Below are 14,840 nucleotides of genomic sequence, written 5' to 3' on the forward strand. Positions count from 1 at the left end.
AAATGATATGTAGGAAGTGCACTTCCTTGATGTCACCATACGCTGTATACCCTGACAGTATCATAGACCACAGTGATTACTGTATGCAGTGATCTTGTACAGCTGCCTATGAGGTTGTACTATTATCTACACTCATGTTGTTTATGATACATACAACTGCATACGGTCTATAAAACTATATTCCTCTGCAATAACTTCAAAACACATGAACACTGACATCCTGAGTCTTTTTCATCCCAAAATAGCGCATTGGGAGTATTATTTGATTTTTATCTTACAAATCACAGATCATATGACATGTCAACAATTCAAAGTGTAATACACTGTAACTGTTATCCCAACAGAGGGCAGTATGTAAGGAAAAGAATACAACAGACACCCAAGCCATGGAATAAGTTCACATACATGTACAAAAGACATCCCTACTCCAAATTTGAAAAATAAAAACAAACAAATGCTAGATCTATTTATATCTAGCAGAATTTGCTTCAAAGGAAAACTACATTTCCCCATTTGCAGTTGACCAAATGGAATTTTGTGTATTTTTTGTTCTTTTTTCTCCTTTTTTTTTTTCTTTTGGGGGGGGGGGGGGGCTACTTGTTACTTTACCAACATGCACGGAAACTCATTAGCTGGACTCAAGTCATGATATAAACCCATTAATAAACCTATTCATACCAAAAGCAATTTGGTTGGCCCTTACGAAAGCAAAATACAAAAATATTATCACTCTGATGCTACAAACCTCCCCACAAGCCATGGGGTCAATAATGTCATAGAATTGTGCATGCTTCCTTTTTCAAACACAAAGAAATTGATAATAATCACCTGCTCCCTTTACTACAACAGACATGTCCCATATATTTTTTTTAATCAAAATCCATTGATAACTTTGCAAAACAGTATTGCTAACAGCTTAAGATATCAACAACAAACAATAACAAAAACACAACCTGATGGGGGTCGAATTCTAAATCACAATTTTTTGATCGATTTCACGAGTTAGAAGTGACAGAATTTACCTTTAACTACCTTATGTGTCAATACACATGTGAAAATTTACTGGCTAAACTTCCATAGAAAATTGCTCTACAGTAATGCTACGCATAAAGACATGATATAAACTGTGTTCAAGTAACTTCAGATTCAGAGGTTCGTCAGATTAAAAAGAAACAAAAAATGATAAAACCTGCATAGAACTTGGTACAAACTAAAAGTTGTCTAATTGTTTTTAAAAAATATTGAAAAATTAACACCCTCAGTTGAGGTTGACCAGTAAATATTATACTCTGATAATCAAAAAAAAATAATAAATAAAAAATCCTGCAAGATTAACATGAAGTGCTATGAAACTTTCAGGAACTAAAAAAAATGATATTTGGGTTATTGGTCATACCCTAAACATAAATTGTATAATCTGAACCAAGACAGGAAACTTGATTCTATTCAAACTTGTACATAATTATATGTACAATTGTATGTTATGATTTATAATCACACAATGAGAACTTGTACTGTAGCATAAAAGCACTGCTTGACTTTTAATCATTTTCCCACGTGATTTTTCTGGCACGCATTAGAAGGCAGACTTTTAAAAGTGAAGTGTGAAACAATCTTTGCAATCAGTTTCTCATTTTTGAGAGTGCTCATACTAAAAAAATACAAATCTCAGGTCATGAAATTTGATCTCCGATGACCTTAAACAAATTCTAAGCTATATGTTTTCATGATTTTGTTTTTTACCTTATGCCAGCTTTGTGAGTCGACTGATATTCATGAAATTTAGAAAACAGCATGCTATCTGTCTTCATTTGCTGAGCTATTTTTTTCTTTCTTTCTTTCTTGTGCTATGAGACAGTGATTTTGCAATTTATAGGATATAGCATAAGATCACGGTTGAATCAAGTATATCACTGGCATGTATGTTATGTGTATATTGCATACATTGCTTGAGACTTCAAACATGCCCCAATTTCCCTCCCCCCCCCCCCCCCACACACACACATACCTACAAACACACGTACAGCCGTAAAGTACACAGAGTCAATGCAAGATGGTGAACAGACAAAGACAGGATTAAACATTCTCAATCTGGAAACTTTCATCTGGGAAATGTTTGAAAAATAGTCATTATAATAAGGAAGATTAATCTCTTTGAACAGGCCAAAGTTTAGTCAATATTTTTAGACAATAATACACGACAAAAGAAGTGATTCAGCCAGAATACAATTCAAGATACTAAGTTGTGTATATTCATATACCATTACTCTTGATTGTGCAGTGGCTGTAACAACAACAAAAATCACATAAAATTTTGTTGCATTAAAATAGATTCCTGAAGTCATTCTTTTAGGCATGCTTTGTCAGTACATGTGAAATTATTTTTGAAGTGATTATCTAGAGATCTAGCAGTAAATTTTAGACTTTCTTATCTAGAGCTATGGTGTCAATACCCTAGATACCCTAGGTGTCAATACCTATGGTGTCAATTGAATACCGGTACCCTAGATACACTAGCTATATCTTTATTAGAATTTCACACTAGAGTCTAAATCAATTTTGCACGGCTACAGATTATCAGTCTAGTCTTTGCATTTCAAAAGTTGTGGTAGCACTAGTTTTCTTGTATAGACATAGATAGTGGGTGAAGGACAGGGGAATTCCTGAAGTACAGTGACCAGGTCACCCATTTTAATGGACCATGAGGGTATGATTATTGTGACCAAAGAACGACTTAAAACTACCGGTATTTTAGTATAAGTGACAGACATCTGTAGAGATTTATTAGCACCCATATCTAGCAATGTCTAGGGGGGAACCTGATGGGTGGTGCACCAGGTGGTCACTGGGGCCATTGTGAAGTAAAAATTTAATAAAAAACATAAAAATCAAAGGAAAGAGTGCCTTTTGTGACAGCCATCCCATACTCTACCCTGGCCTAACCCCGGGGCGCTCCTTCACACAGTTAAACTGTGGGAGTGCCCCAAGTCAACAGCGGTGTCTCTGTACGATGAAAAAAGAAACACAAATTTAAGCACCTCTAAAAGCGTCCTTTTTTGCTAGCAAAAGGCTTTGTACTTTGAAACTATACATTGTATGTCCCGTATCTAATTCATACTGGTTGCGCACTTGCTCATTTCCAGATTGATCTCATGGTCTTGAAAAGACAGTTATTCGAAGGAACAAGGGGTCTAAGAAACTGGATTTTTTTGTCATCTTCCCGATGTTCATGGATTTTGAATACATGTCCTCACATAGAAATAGAACTTTCGCAAGCCGGAAGTGGATGTTATGATCGAAAAAAATACAAAAATCATGAAAAAGACAACATTAACACCGCCACAACTGCAATCCCTGTTCGTGGTCAGTGCACGCAAGCCAGCCCTTTTCACGTGCTTTCCTAATGGGACTTGGCGTTTACACAACATCTGCGAGCCAAATGAAGGTGTTCAGCAGAAGATCACGGAACACACACGTATCGCATAGGAATTGTACATCAGGCCGCGAGCCGAGCTATCACTGTCGCGAACTGGCGGACGCCGCGCTGTAACGGGTCGCGGCTGTGGTCTTTTTCTACTATCGTGATGGACATTGGTCTTGCGATGGTGACAATAACGTGAACTGGTAAGTGGTCAACCTCTAACGTTATGATATAACCTGGGTTAAAGCAATTTGCAAGTTTGCATTTCAGAGAGTGGAAAAAAAAATTTATGCGGCCGCAAACCAGGACACTTACTCTAGATCTACACCGTTCTCTATTTTTACATGTGTATGTATTCAAATTGAAGCAACTTATAGTATTCAGGTTGGAATTTAGTCACGATACTACCTCATCTGAGCCCAAAATCCTATTATCTGTAGCCCGAATGCGAAGCGTTCGGGCTGGTCGCAGCTAACCTTGTCCAGGGTGTCCTGGTCCCTGCCTTACCCTTTTTGTCGCACACATATGTGGCAAGATCAAGAGGTAGGATTCTACCTCTAGGCCTAGTGGAGTATTTAAAAGTTTTGAGTGGCTAGTCCGAAAAGAACTTTTGCTAAAACAAAATCAAAGGCCAAACAACTACAGACTCTACGCTCTCGTACAGTCATATATTTCATACTCAATTACAAATGCATCACGAGGTAGTGTCGAACACGACGTACATTTGTACAGGCGGGACTAACCTCGTACTTCCCCGCAGTTAGTTACTAAATAGTAGTGTTATATGCTCACGTTTTTCAGTTTTACAGCATTTTTCAAGTAACGTATCTTACCGTTCGGCAGAATGCATTCTCTTGACTTTCAGATCATACTAATGGAATTCTGGATAAAGTCTTGCAGCTTAACGATATTCATCAATACCGTTTTGAGGGGCATCAACGCAAGCCACATAGTATTTGACGGTCACGTTGTGTTTATGTTGCGTAGACGACATAAAATCTAAATACGCGTCCTCGGCGGTCGGATCGGGCGAAGAGTACGAGTTCGAGTGGGTGTGCGATACCAGTAACCTTCTGTCAATCATCGTAGATCGGCGCACCGTAACGCAGCAACCGTATACAATTTGCACCTCTCGGAACACCTGCGGGGCCAATTCGTTGGGGGATGTACCGTGCGTTCCGAAGCCGTATTTTTCGGTGGACCGAAAATGGTATTTTTTGTAATGTTCCTGTGATATCTCATTTGTCCCTACAGATTTCTTTCAAAGTAATTCTGCTGGGGAAAAAAAAAAAGCAGTTGAAACGCAATCGAACAATGTCTAAAACCCATTAGAGATAGAAAATATCGTTACAAAGTCATCGTTTGGCCTTCAGGGCTCACATGCACGATCAGTGCAGTGACGAACACAGATTTTTGTCGACCAGTCAATATTATTGATCGACCTGAGTGACTACTATAACACTATACTTCTGTAATCCTAAACGAAGTCTATCGAACGATCGATACACCACACACGGGAAATACTCCGTCGGAACTGAAAGTTATATCAAATCGCATGACGTTCACATTATACAAGGTCCAGTTTGGAGTGGCCAGTCCCTGAGAGATTGACCGCAAATTAATGATCTTTGGAATGAGTTTGAAAACTTGACGGTTAGACTACTTCACTTCTCTTCACTTCATTTCACTTTACAATGGACACATTAAAAGCAAGAAAACAGAGTAATACTATTGTCATTATTGAATTTTGTTCTTGTAAACTCAAATTATCAATTTAGGCATATGCCCATCTTATTCTGGCGTCGAAGATTTATCGCCATCATCATGAGATAATAACCAAAAACTTCATTTCACTTATAGACACATTAAAAGCAAGTTTTTAAGGTGGCTAAAGGCGTTCTGTGAAGAATATAGAGATTGCCATTATTAAATTTGCCTATAAATTCTGAAGTCGAAGATGTAACACCATGTGAGATGATACCCCAAAACGCCAATCACTTATGCCAATCTCATCATAATAGATATTAGTGCTCTTGTTGAAAGTTGTCCCTCATGATGCGTCCGGGGATCGAATTAGATTCAACTCTCGTTTCTGCTTGATACGATCTGTTTTCCTTCTGAATTGCACTAAACACTAAACACTAAACAGATATGGCCGCCATTTTAAGGTAATAGAGATTCGAATGTTACTCTCAAACATATTTACTTTATAATCTTAGCTTCATGACACTATTCCTCAGCATAGGCCTACTTAGGCATTCATTACATTCAATGGAGTGTATGTAATCAATATAGTTAATGTTCAAGACTTTTAAAAAAAGAAGGCACTCTGTCCTTAATTCTCTTTTCTAAGACAAACATATCACAAGTCATAAAACGATTGTCAGTACAAGTTGATCATGTCTTGAGATCAGTGCCAGTGGTTTTGCTTTGTAGTCGTAAATCTTATTTTTGTTTTATTTTTTACTTGTTTTGTCCTTTTTCAGAGTTATCCAAGAGGTTAACCAAATCATCTTGATATCCTTACGTGTAAGCTACTTGTATAGAGAGAGAGAGAGAGAGAAAGAGAGAGAAAGATAGATAGATAGATAGATAGAGAGAGAGAGAGAGAGAGAGGTATAGAGATAGAGAGGGGTAGAGAGAAACGTATAAAGATAAACTGATAGATAGATGTATCATAAAATACATACCGCCTTGGAGAAGCGGATAGATATATATCCTATAGGCCTAATTTTCTTATTGATGATATACCATACACATTTAAAGATAGACGAATATATAGATGTATAATACATAATCATACAGCCATATGGAGAAAGGGATAACAAGAGCAAACGCTAGGGGTGGTTACTTAACTCTTAAATGGGTATATTAATCAGGATGTGCTGATGCATCTCAACGCGAGTGTTTATCTTACCTTTTAAGGAAAATGCCTTTTCCCTAATCCACTCAGTGACAGTCACGAAGGCATTATGGGAACACGGAAATAATGACGTGCCCAATACATAAAGCCATGTTCTCTCCCCTCACCCATGTTACGTAACGCCGAGCACCCTTGGGTGAACGATCACAAAGGCGATCGGATTTGTTTCTTTTTCTTTCTTCTTCCGACGTCATCAAACTTTGAAGAGACGCGGATGAGAAACTGCATGGGTCCACAGATACTTGAATAAAAGGTATACAAGGTGCAACATCCCTCGCAGAGAGCTTGGGTAGGAAACGAAAGATAACTTGCTGTCCAGAAATCTTCCAAAGCGGGATTGCCGCCAGGGGGCCAAAATGCATGCCGCGTCGTCGTGTAGCTTTTCGATAGCCATCGCTATTTCTGTGATATTCTGTGCAATCGGTAAGCAATACTTTCTTTTACGTGTTTATCTCGTTACTTCAGAACGATATGACTTACAATGTTCTAATCGAATTTCCGACATTTCACTATGTATACCTAACACTGAAAATCTTTGTTGGTATAGGGAATAAAGGTCGAATTTGAATGTTTGGTCGTTTTCTACACTCCGAACAGATCTTAAAGCAAATTGCAAAATTCTTTGCCATCTTTTCTGATGGTGCGAATATTAGCGTGAAACTTTGACGTGGAAACCAAGGTATTCTAAACGTTAAAATAATATGTTAAGGAACTTATTGCACTGGCCGTAAAGAGGAGATAATGCCCAACTTTGCTTGCATATTGTATTATAGAATAGAATAGATTTCTGTCGAGAGTAAAGTAAAAACTGTCAAATCCGCATTTCTGTGATAGCTCCTCTCGTTCTTTCGTCATCATTACATGTCAAGTGTTTTTTTTTTTTCTTATCGTTAAGATTCTTTCGGAAGTGAACTCCAAGTAATTTTTTTAATAAGACTATCACCATTACTACTCATGAACGGACGTATTCTCACTCTCAATTTCCTTCTAAATCCCGTCCTGGAAAAATGCGGTTAGTCGTCCGAATTATTACAATAAACGATATGGGAAACTGAAACAAAATGGTGTTCTTCCTTTTTATAGCATAATACGATCTCCCAACAGTACAACGATACACCAAAGGTGGACTGTACTGAACAGGAAGAAGTAAAAGATCTTAATGTTATCTCACGATAGAAACCAGCTAGCAGCCTACACTAGGGTAGCCCATTATATTGCAATCTCAGCAGGACGGAAAGCTAACATACATCACCATTACGCTATAGATGGTACAGCTTCACAAGAGAAAAAGAAACACCAATAATTCTTTTAAAAATTAAGATTGTTGTAAGTTGATCTTGTAAGTCGACATCCCGTGTATGCCCTTTATAGTCACGACCACGGCATTCACGTTCTGGAGTGATTATGTCCTAGTTTTTCAAATCCGCTGCGAACATTCACAAGACGAGACGCCCCGATCCCTCCTCAGACTACTGGTAATTGGTTTTCTCCATCACTATTGAGAAATCTTGGTAATTTCCAGTAAGAGCTTCTGAAGACGCATATTCACAAAGAGAACCAAACAAATTTTGAAACAGCTTACAGTATAATATTAAAAAAAAAAATGTCTACTTAATCACCAATTCTCTTCATGAGGAGCAAATTTACTATATAGTTTTGTGTAATTATTTTCTTCGTGTGCATATATCTGATGTTTTATATGGTGTCAGAGCTTTCAAAACATACTGTGGTTTTCTTCCTCGAGCACTGAACATTATGTAGTAGTATTTGCCTGTTATCTTACATTGCATTGTACATTGGCGTCATTATAGAGTGGCGATGATTCGAGAAAGGTAAATTGCGGAAGATTTTGCTGGTCTCTTCACTTTGGGCACAGCAGCGTTACTTCCTGGTAGCATTCCTCCGTGTACGAGACAAGAACCGCCCTCTGGACGTAACAATGGACGTCATTCAAGCTTGGCCCCGCAGTCAGTGGTCGAAAGTTTGTTTTTTTTCATGACGTAATCACCTTCCTATAAACCCGTCCGAGTCAATCGCTTTCTCTAAAGTGACCTGAAATCTCACGCATGGCAATTGTGCTCAACCAAAAGGACTCGGAGAAGGCAGACAATTATTATTCCAGGCTATTCCAACCGCTGAGTGTATTCCTAAAGTTATAACTTCGCAATTCCTAAAGTTATAACTTCGCGATTCCTTTATAAGGGCTATCTATGGATACGTAGTCATCCGACTGTTTGCAAGTTTTTCATAGAGAGAGCAAGCAAACGAAATATAGTGCATATACTTACACAATTTCCAGTTATCATGCAGGCTTATTTATCACCGGTCTAAATTATCCAGGAAGATGATGACGATGATAAGAATGAAGAAGTGGTCTACAATGATCGCGTTAACATACAATGATTGCAGATATCAGAGTAACAATCTCAGCTAGTTGGCTGTTGGTCCACCAAAACACCTAAATAATGTGGCATTCATAAAGCTGCGTGGAGTTACTGTTCAACTGTTTATAAAAGCTTTAAGTGTTCGACTCAACTCGCCTAAAAATCTGTACAGTTTTGAGCCTGTACTATCTACCTATGGAGTATCTGTGATAGCAATGAAATTAGTAGACGCGACCAAGGCCCAGAATTTAATGTAATATTATTATATTATGGGAATGAGATAAGGTGGTATATATTTCTCTCCTAGTCTGGGGTCGATGAAACACATGGGATGAAATCTTCCTGGTGATTGTGTGTTTGAGTTTCATCACGAAGGAAACATTTTGGTGCTCATGAGCAAGCTAAAACGGGATCCTCAAAAGGGCTGTGACAGGCGCTGATAATGGAGTGCTTTGTCTATGTGGGGTGCAACCGCTGTTACCAGCTGACTCAATCCAGGAACCAGAGTCCACAGGACTTACCCACTGAGCCACATTAGCTTATAAAAGCTGTGGTCAATAGTCGATACAGGGCAGTGGTCAGCAAACATACACACACTGTGTCTTGCTCGAGTCGCCGAATTATTTTCATGATGCACTGAAGACTAACACACAAGTACAACCAGGAAGTAATCACAGTTGGCTGCGTCAAAAGAACAAACCAGGTGAATGTGATGAAGCGCCACCCATAATGACCCAGACCCTTTTTGTGCCGCAAAAAGCGCGATGGTTGGAATGATAATGGTTGTGTCATTGATGGTGTCGTCGCGTTTCACGAGTATAGCGCCAACTTTCGGCGAACTTACTGAGAACGAAAAGAGAACGGCGGTGCCCACCAATAAAAAATAATAGGGCCTAGTTTTCTTTTTTTCGACCAATGAAAAATCAGAATGATGCCGAGAATGCAGAAAAACTCCACCAAAAAAAAAAAAAAAAAAAAAAAAAATAGGACACGGGTTACGTGGTTTTCTCGTGAATTGCAATAAAACGATCATCACTTCATATAGTCATAGACCGTTCGATCCACAGTAAATTAATTCCTATTCTGTCATGGTTTAATCGAATTGTGTTCGCTACTGATCAACTCATTTTTTTCTCCAGTCCTAATATTCCCATTTCTTTCTTTTCTTTTCGTCTTGATTTTCACACTCTCAACTTTATGATTCATAGTTGGTCTCCATTATCTCCTCTCTTTCTCTCTCACTCTGAGTCAGGCGACCTATCAAGCTCTTATATGTTTTTGTTATCTGCTACAAGTATCAACACCAGCATTATTGAGTCTTGTAAAAAAAAATAATAAATTGATATTTGATTTTCCGTAATTCTGTCTGTGGCAATGAGTCAAATATACACAAATTTCACACACAAACTTATAATATGGACAGGAAATTACTATGGCACGCAGAGGGTTAAAAGAGGTGAGAGCCAGATAACAAACGAAGATAGAACTTACTAAGGTTGTACTTGGCTATATGCCATTTCAATTTCCGGTACTTCAGTTTCTCTAAATGAGGAAATTATCTGATGGAATTATTTCATTTGCATCTTCTAGGTTGTAGTGCGCAATGCACTCCGAACTACCCATGGGACCCGATCCCCGAGCAAAACTATGACCGCAATCTGTCCAGCATCAACAACCCGGCCGGGCGGCCGCTCGGCTTCACCCAGGCAGTCATCGAGTATTCGGACAATGAGAACCCCATCAGGCCGTGTATCCAAGTCACTGGCGCAGCTGACAGACGAATCGAAGTTATGGTGGGTTTGCCTCTAAGACCTTATAGGATGGTTTAAATTGGAAATCCATTATAGAATTTGATAAATTAAAGGAAAAACGTTGGTATGATAACAATGGCCGCTTTGTAAATTACTTTTCAGTGACTCGCAGAGAACGTGGTGCACAGTATGTGACGAGTCCGACACCCAGGAGTCATACAGCCCACAAACTAGACACCAGGCAAATAAGGCCCAAGAGTCCGACACTATAGGCAAACAAGGCCCACAAGTCTGACACTCATTACATCATGGGCCTTAAAGTACGCATTGTCGACCCCATGGGCTTTGATTGCCTAGTGTCGGACTCATGGACTTTTTTTTTCCTAGCGTCGGACTTGTGAACCTTGTTTGCCTATACTGTCGGACTCATGGGCCTTTTGATCATAGTGTGAAGCTCATGGGCTGTATGACGAAAGTTAATCATTATCGATGTTCTGATTGTACTGAAGACATTGTCCACCTCAAAATAGACTAACCTTCAGTTACTTTTTTTGTGTCTAAAGAACATGTTTATATATTGTATGTTTTTCTAAAAACCTATAGACAATCTGTTAACAAAGATCCATGATACATACAGACATATCTATTTACGCATATACGATGATTGGCTAGAAAATAAAAGTTGTGAATATTGGCCAAAAACATCAGTAAAAATTAAAATGAACATTTTAAAGATGTAACATATAAAGACAACAAGACATTTAATGGTCGAGCTCCAGACATTATATTACGAGACTGATAATAATGGTTTATTCGATAATCTGGGAGTGTTGTTGCTGTTGTTGTTTATTTTTTTTTTTGACTACATAATACTTTGCACCAATCTCCCTCCTTGACTTCTTCCCTACACCACAGGCAGAGTCGGATCCCCCAGGCTCTATACTTTGGTGAGTCCTGAAGCTTTTCTTGTTCCTATTTCCCACTGAGACTGTATGATCTCTTTGTTCATCTGTATTATTTGCAAATCTCCGCTTACTATAATTCCAACTCCTCTTCCTCACACTCATTTCTTCTACTTCTTCTCCCGCTCCATCCCCTGAGCAGTGTTACTATTCAGCATAATTTTATATTATTGTTATAATTTTCGTTCGTATCATTATCAATTTACTTTGTCTCCTTCTCGTTTGATTTCCTTCTCCTCTTTTCTTTAATTGTTCACGTTATTTGTACTTAATTTCGTTTTATACTTCCATTTGTCCCCTCTTCGTTCTATCCCTTCGTATTTATCTATTTTCCCCCATCATTTTCACTATCTTTGTGTGCTATAAATATTTGGGAGATTTGTCGATTTATTTCGAAGGTTCATTGATCCGAAAAAGGAAATAGGGTTCTTTATTCCGAAGGTTCGTTTATCCGAAAACGAATAGAAGGTGTGTCATATTTGAATCTTCAGAATTACGAACCTTGACATTTTCGTTTTCGGATTAAGAAACCTTCGGAATAACGAACCTTATTTCATTTTTGGATTAACGAACCTTCGGAATAACGAACTGTGACCACACATTCATCTTCTCTTGCGTTAAGACGTCCAGCATATAGTTATAATGTTTTCCCAAACACGATGAGATCCTACTCCGTTGAACCCATCTGTATTTCGTAATCGCGATGTTTCTGTTCAGGCCATGATTCCTGCCTAATCATTTGTTATAAGTGCGCTTCCTTTTTCTTTTCACAGTATGCGAGACCAGAGCAACACAAATCCTACTTGTTTAGCGGTAAGTTAAAACAAAATAATATCTACCTATACTTATTCATCTGTATCATATTCTTGTACGTTTCATGCGCTCTATGTTTTCAAAAGTATATTGACAAGTATATTGTGTAATTGAACAGTACGAAACTGATTTTTTTTTTCTACACATACCTTTCTCAAGAAAAAGTCGTTTTAATGGTCACGAGATATGTTCACTGCTTGTGCAATTCAAGCATTTATCAAACAGAAAGAGTATATGAAAGAGAAGAAAGAGAGACTGTGACGGGGATAAATAACGATGAGAAACAATGACAACATCATTGGCAACAATATCAGCATCTTAAAAGTCTCTTGACTGTCCTTAAGGTCTAAGGATAAATTACAAATTCTGGAACTGTTTGACAAAAATGTTTATCGCGGATTATCTGCACCTTAACTATATAAGCTCCACCCATAGTAACAACTCTCATTGCCTTTAATTCGTCAGTTTGTCTATTCTGATATTATTTAGATTTAAATGAGATATGTAGTTTTGCTTGATTCACTCTCCAATTATAACATAACTTGATTCTTGTGATCCATGTTTCACACATTTAATGTTCTTCTTGATGTAGAAACACTGTCAAAATCCTTTTGAAAGCAATTTTGTACAACTGACTAGGCTAATCCTGCAGTATGAAATAAAGAAAACAAATAAATAGATAGATGAATAAATGAATCACATAAAATAGATAAATGAATACATAAATACACAAGTCAGCTGAAATGATAATCACAATGGTTTTCATGCATTCTATCTCGACCAATGTATAAACTCACAAAAGCGAAACATTGATAGGCTTATTATTTTCATCTGACTTTGCTATGGATAATATCACGAAAGACATTTTTTAAAGACCTGATTATATAGGTAAAGGCCTGTGGATGCAGAAAAGAAGGAGAATATGAAATTATTTAAAAACCTTATGTCAACTGAGAGTATGTATTTTCTCAGTAGCTATAATATTCTCTTTCTTTATTTCTTTTAATTTGCGGTTTTTTTGTTTTTTTCTAATTCCCATCTACTTTCCTTCCCAACAGCAAATTTACGAGTGTCGGCAAGCCACTGCGAATGACGTGTTTTTCGAATTTTACTGCGACGCGGACAGTTGCGACGAAAGTTCGGTGACCTTTTGGTACAGATTCGTCGTCAGTGAAGATCCAGGTAAAAAGAAACTTTCTTTCATGTCCTCTTTTGTCATTACCCTCTGTCGAAGGACATTATCACCTGTCTTTCTTCTGTGTTTCACTTAAGAAGTGTGCGAGAAGAAAATTAGCAAACATGCGGCAATTTCTTTCCCTTTCTTATAGTGAAATCCTTCTCAATGTTAAAGCAGATTACGGGAGATTATTATTAAAATGGAACATACTGCTTCACTAGAAATTGGAAATATCAACAACAAAGTACAACGCATAGATATCAAGATGATTTTTAATGTATAGAAGTGAAATAGAAAAAAAAATCACGTATATGCAAATGAGATGAGGTGATGACATCACAGCCTCAAAAGTCTCCTATTGATCTGTACAGAAATCTTAACTGAATTTACACTTTGTCATGAAATTACAGTAGAAGAATGAGTTTAATCGGTCACATCAAATTGCTGTAGAGATGTAATGGCTTATGCTCTTACTCTACCCTCTACTTCTCTCTCACTCGATCTGTCTATCTACCTCTCTGTCTATCTCTATCTATCTATCTATCTATCTATCTATCTATCTATCTATCTATCTATTTACTTTTTGCAAAGTCTCAATCTTTCCATTTATATGTTTTTCCTGCATATTATTTATATAAGTATAGTAGCACACTGTAGAGTGGTTATTAGCGAGCTAATATAATGTACTACTAACGATCATTAATGTAATCAAAAAATGAACTAAGATGTTAAAATAACAATAATGACATGTGTAGAAAGAGGTATGTGTTGTTTCAAAGGACAGTGAGATCGCAGCTTAAAATTCATTTATAGTTATAGTATCAATTACTATATCTTTTTTGATGGGGAATTTTCTTCGTCAGAGCGTTGTCAACAACAACAGCAACAGAACAGAAGCCTGAATATCCAAATTCATGTATTAAATCTAAATAACATATCTTTGCTTTGTTTCGTAGCGGTGCTCGATCCTGAGCTATGGTGCAACGACCGCGACACCGGCGAGTACCCGACCAGCCTCAACAACATGCTCCCACCCGACAAGGACCTCGCGCCAGCACCCCCAGGCGACACCGGTGCCGCCACGAGCCTCGCGGCATCGGCACTCACGACTCTCGTCATCGTCTTGATCAACGGCTTTTTGACGCTGGTTGCACATTAAAGTCAGTCGCGAATACTTAGTAAATCTTCAAAGCGCCCTCAGCTACATAAGTAACAATCATCATGGATCAAAGCGCGGAGCAGATACCAGTAGCTGGACGAGTCCCCACTTATCTGCCTATTGGTGGCCAAAGACATCGTTAGATACGCGCCATCTTGAGTATACATGTGTACAACATTTCATCTAATCCTGAGGATGAAAGATAAAACAGTAATCACTATCCATTATAACGTGAGAAGAGAACACAAAT

At 37.9% G+C, this 14,840-nt stretch overlaps 2 protein-coding genes across 2 annotated transcripts in view; one reads left to right on the forward strand and one right to left on the reverse strand.

Moving 5' to 3' along the window:
• The window catches only part of LOC140238332 (uncharacterized), a 121,971-nt gene extending 117,578 nt beyond the window's left edge, over nucleotides 1-4,393 (reverse strand). The window contains exon 1 of the mRNA XM_072318267.1: nucleotides 4,255-4,393. Within this exon, the coding sequence (XP_072174368.1) occupies nucleotides 4,255-4,271 (17 nt within the window). The 5' untranslated portion in view covers nucleotides 4,272-4,393. The remainder of the gene's footprint in view (nucleotides 1-4,254) is intronic.
• Nucleotides 4,394-6,700: 2,307 nt separating this feature from the next.
• On the forward strand, nucleotides 6,701-14,590 carry LOC140238342 (uncharacterized). Its single transcript, XM_072318276.1, has 6 exons — nucleotides 6,701-6,767; nucleotides 10,319-10,521; nucleotides 11,395-11,426; nucleotides 12,215-12,254; nucleotides 13,313-13,436; nucleotides 14,388-14,590. The coding sequence occupies exons 1-6, from the start codon at nucleotides 6,701-6,703 to the stop codon at nucleotides 14,588-14,590; spliced, it is 669 nt and encodes a 222-aa protein (XP_072174377.1).
• Nucleotides 14,591-14,840: the final 250 nt, after the last annotated feature.

The sequence above is a fragment of the Diadema setosum genome, chromosome 2 (assembly GCF_964275005.1).
Source record: "Diadema setosum chromosome 2, eeDiaSeto1, whole genome shotgun sequence".
In the NCBI taxonomy this organism is placed as follows: domain Eukaryota; kingdom Metazoa; phylum Echinodermata; class Echinoidea; order Diadematoida; family Diadematidae; genus Diadema; species Diadema setosum.

Coding starts and splice junctions, on each gene's coding strand:
- LOC140238342 (XM_072318276.1), top strand. CDS start 6,701: ATGCATGCCGCGTCGTCGTGTAGCTTTTCGATAGCCATCGCTATTTCT. Junction 6,768..10,318: donor TGTGATATTCTGTGCAATCG/GTAAGCAATACT, acceptor TGCATCTTCTAG/GTTGTAGTGCGCAATGCACT. Junction 12,255..13,312: donor CAAATCCTACTTGTTTAGCG/GTAAGTTAAAAC, acceptor CCTTCCCAACAG/CAAATTTACGAGTGTCGGCA.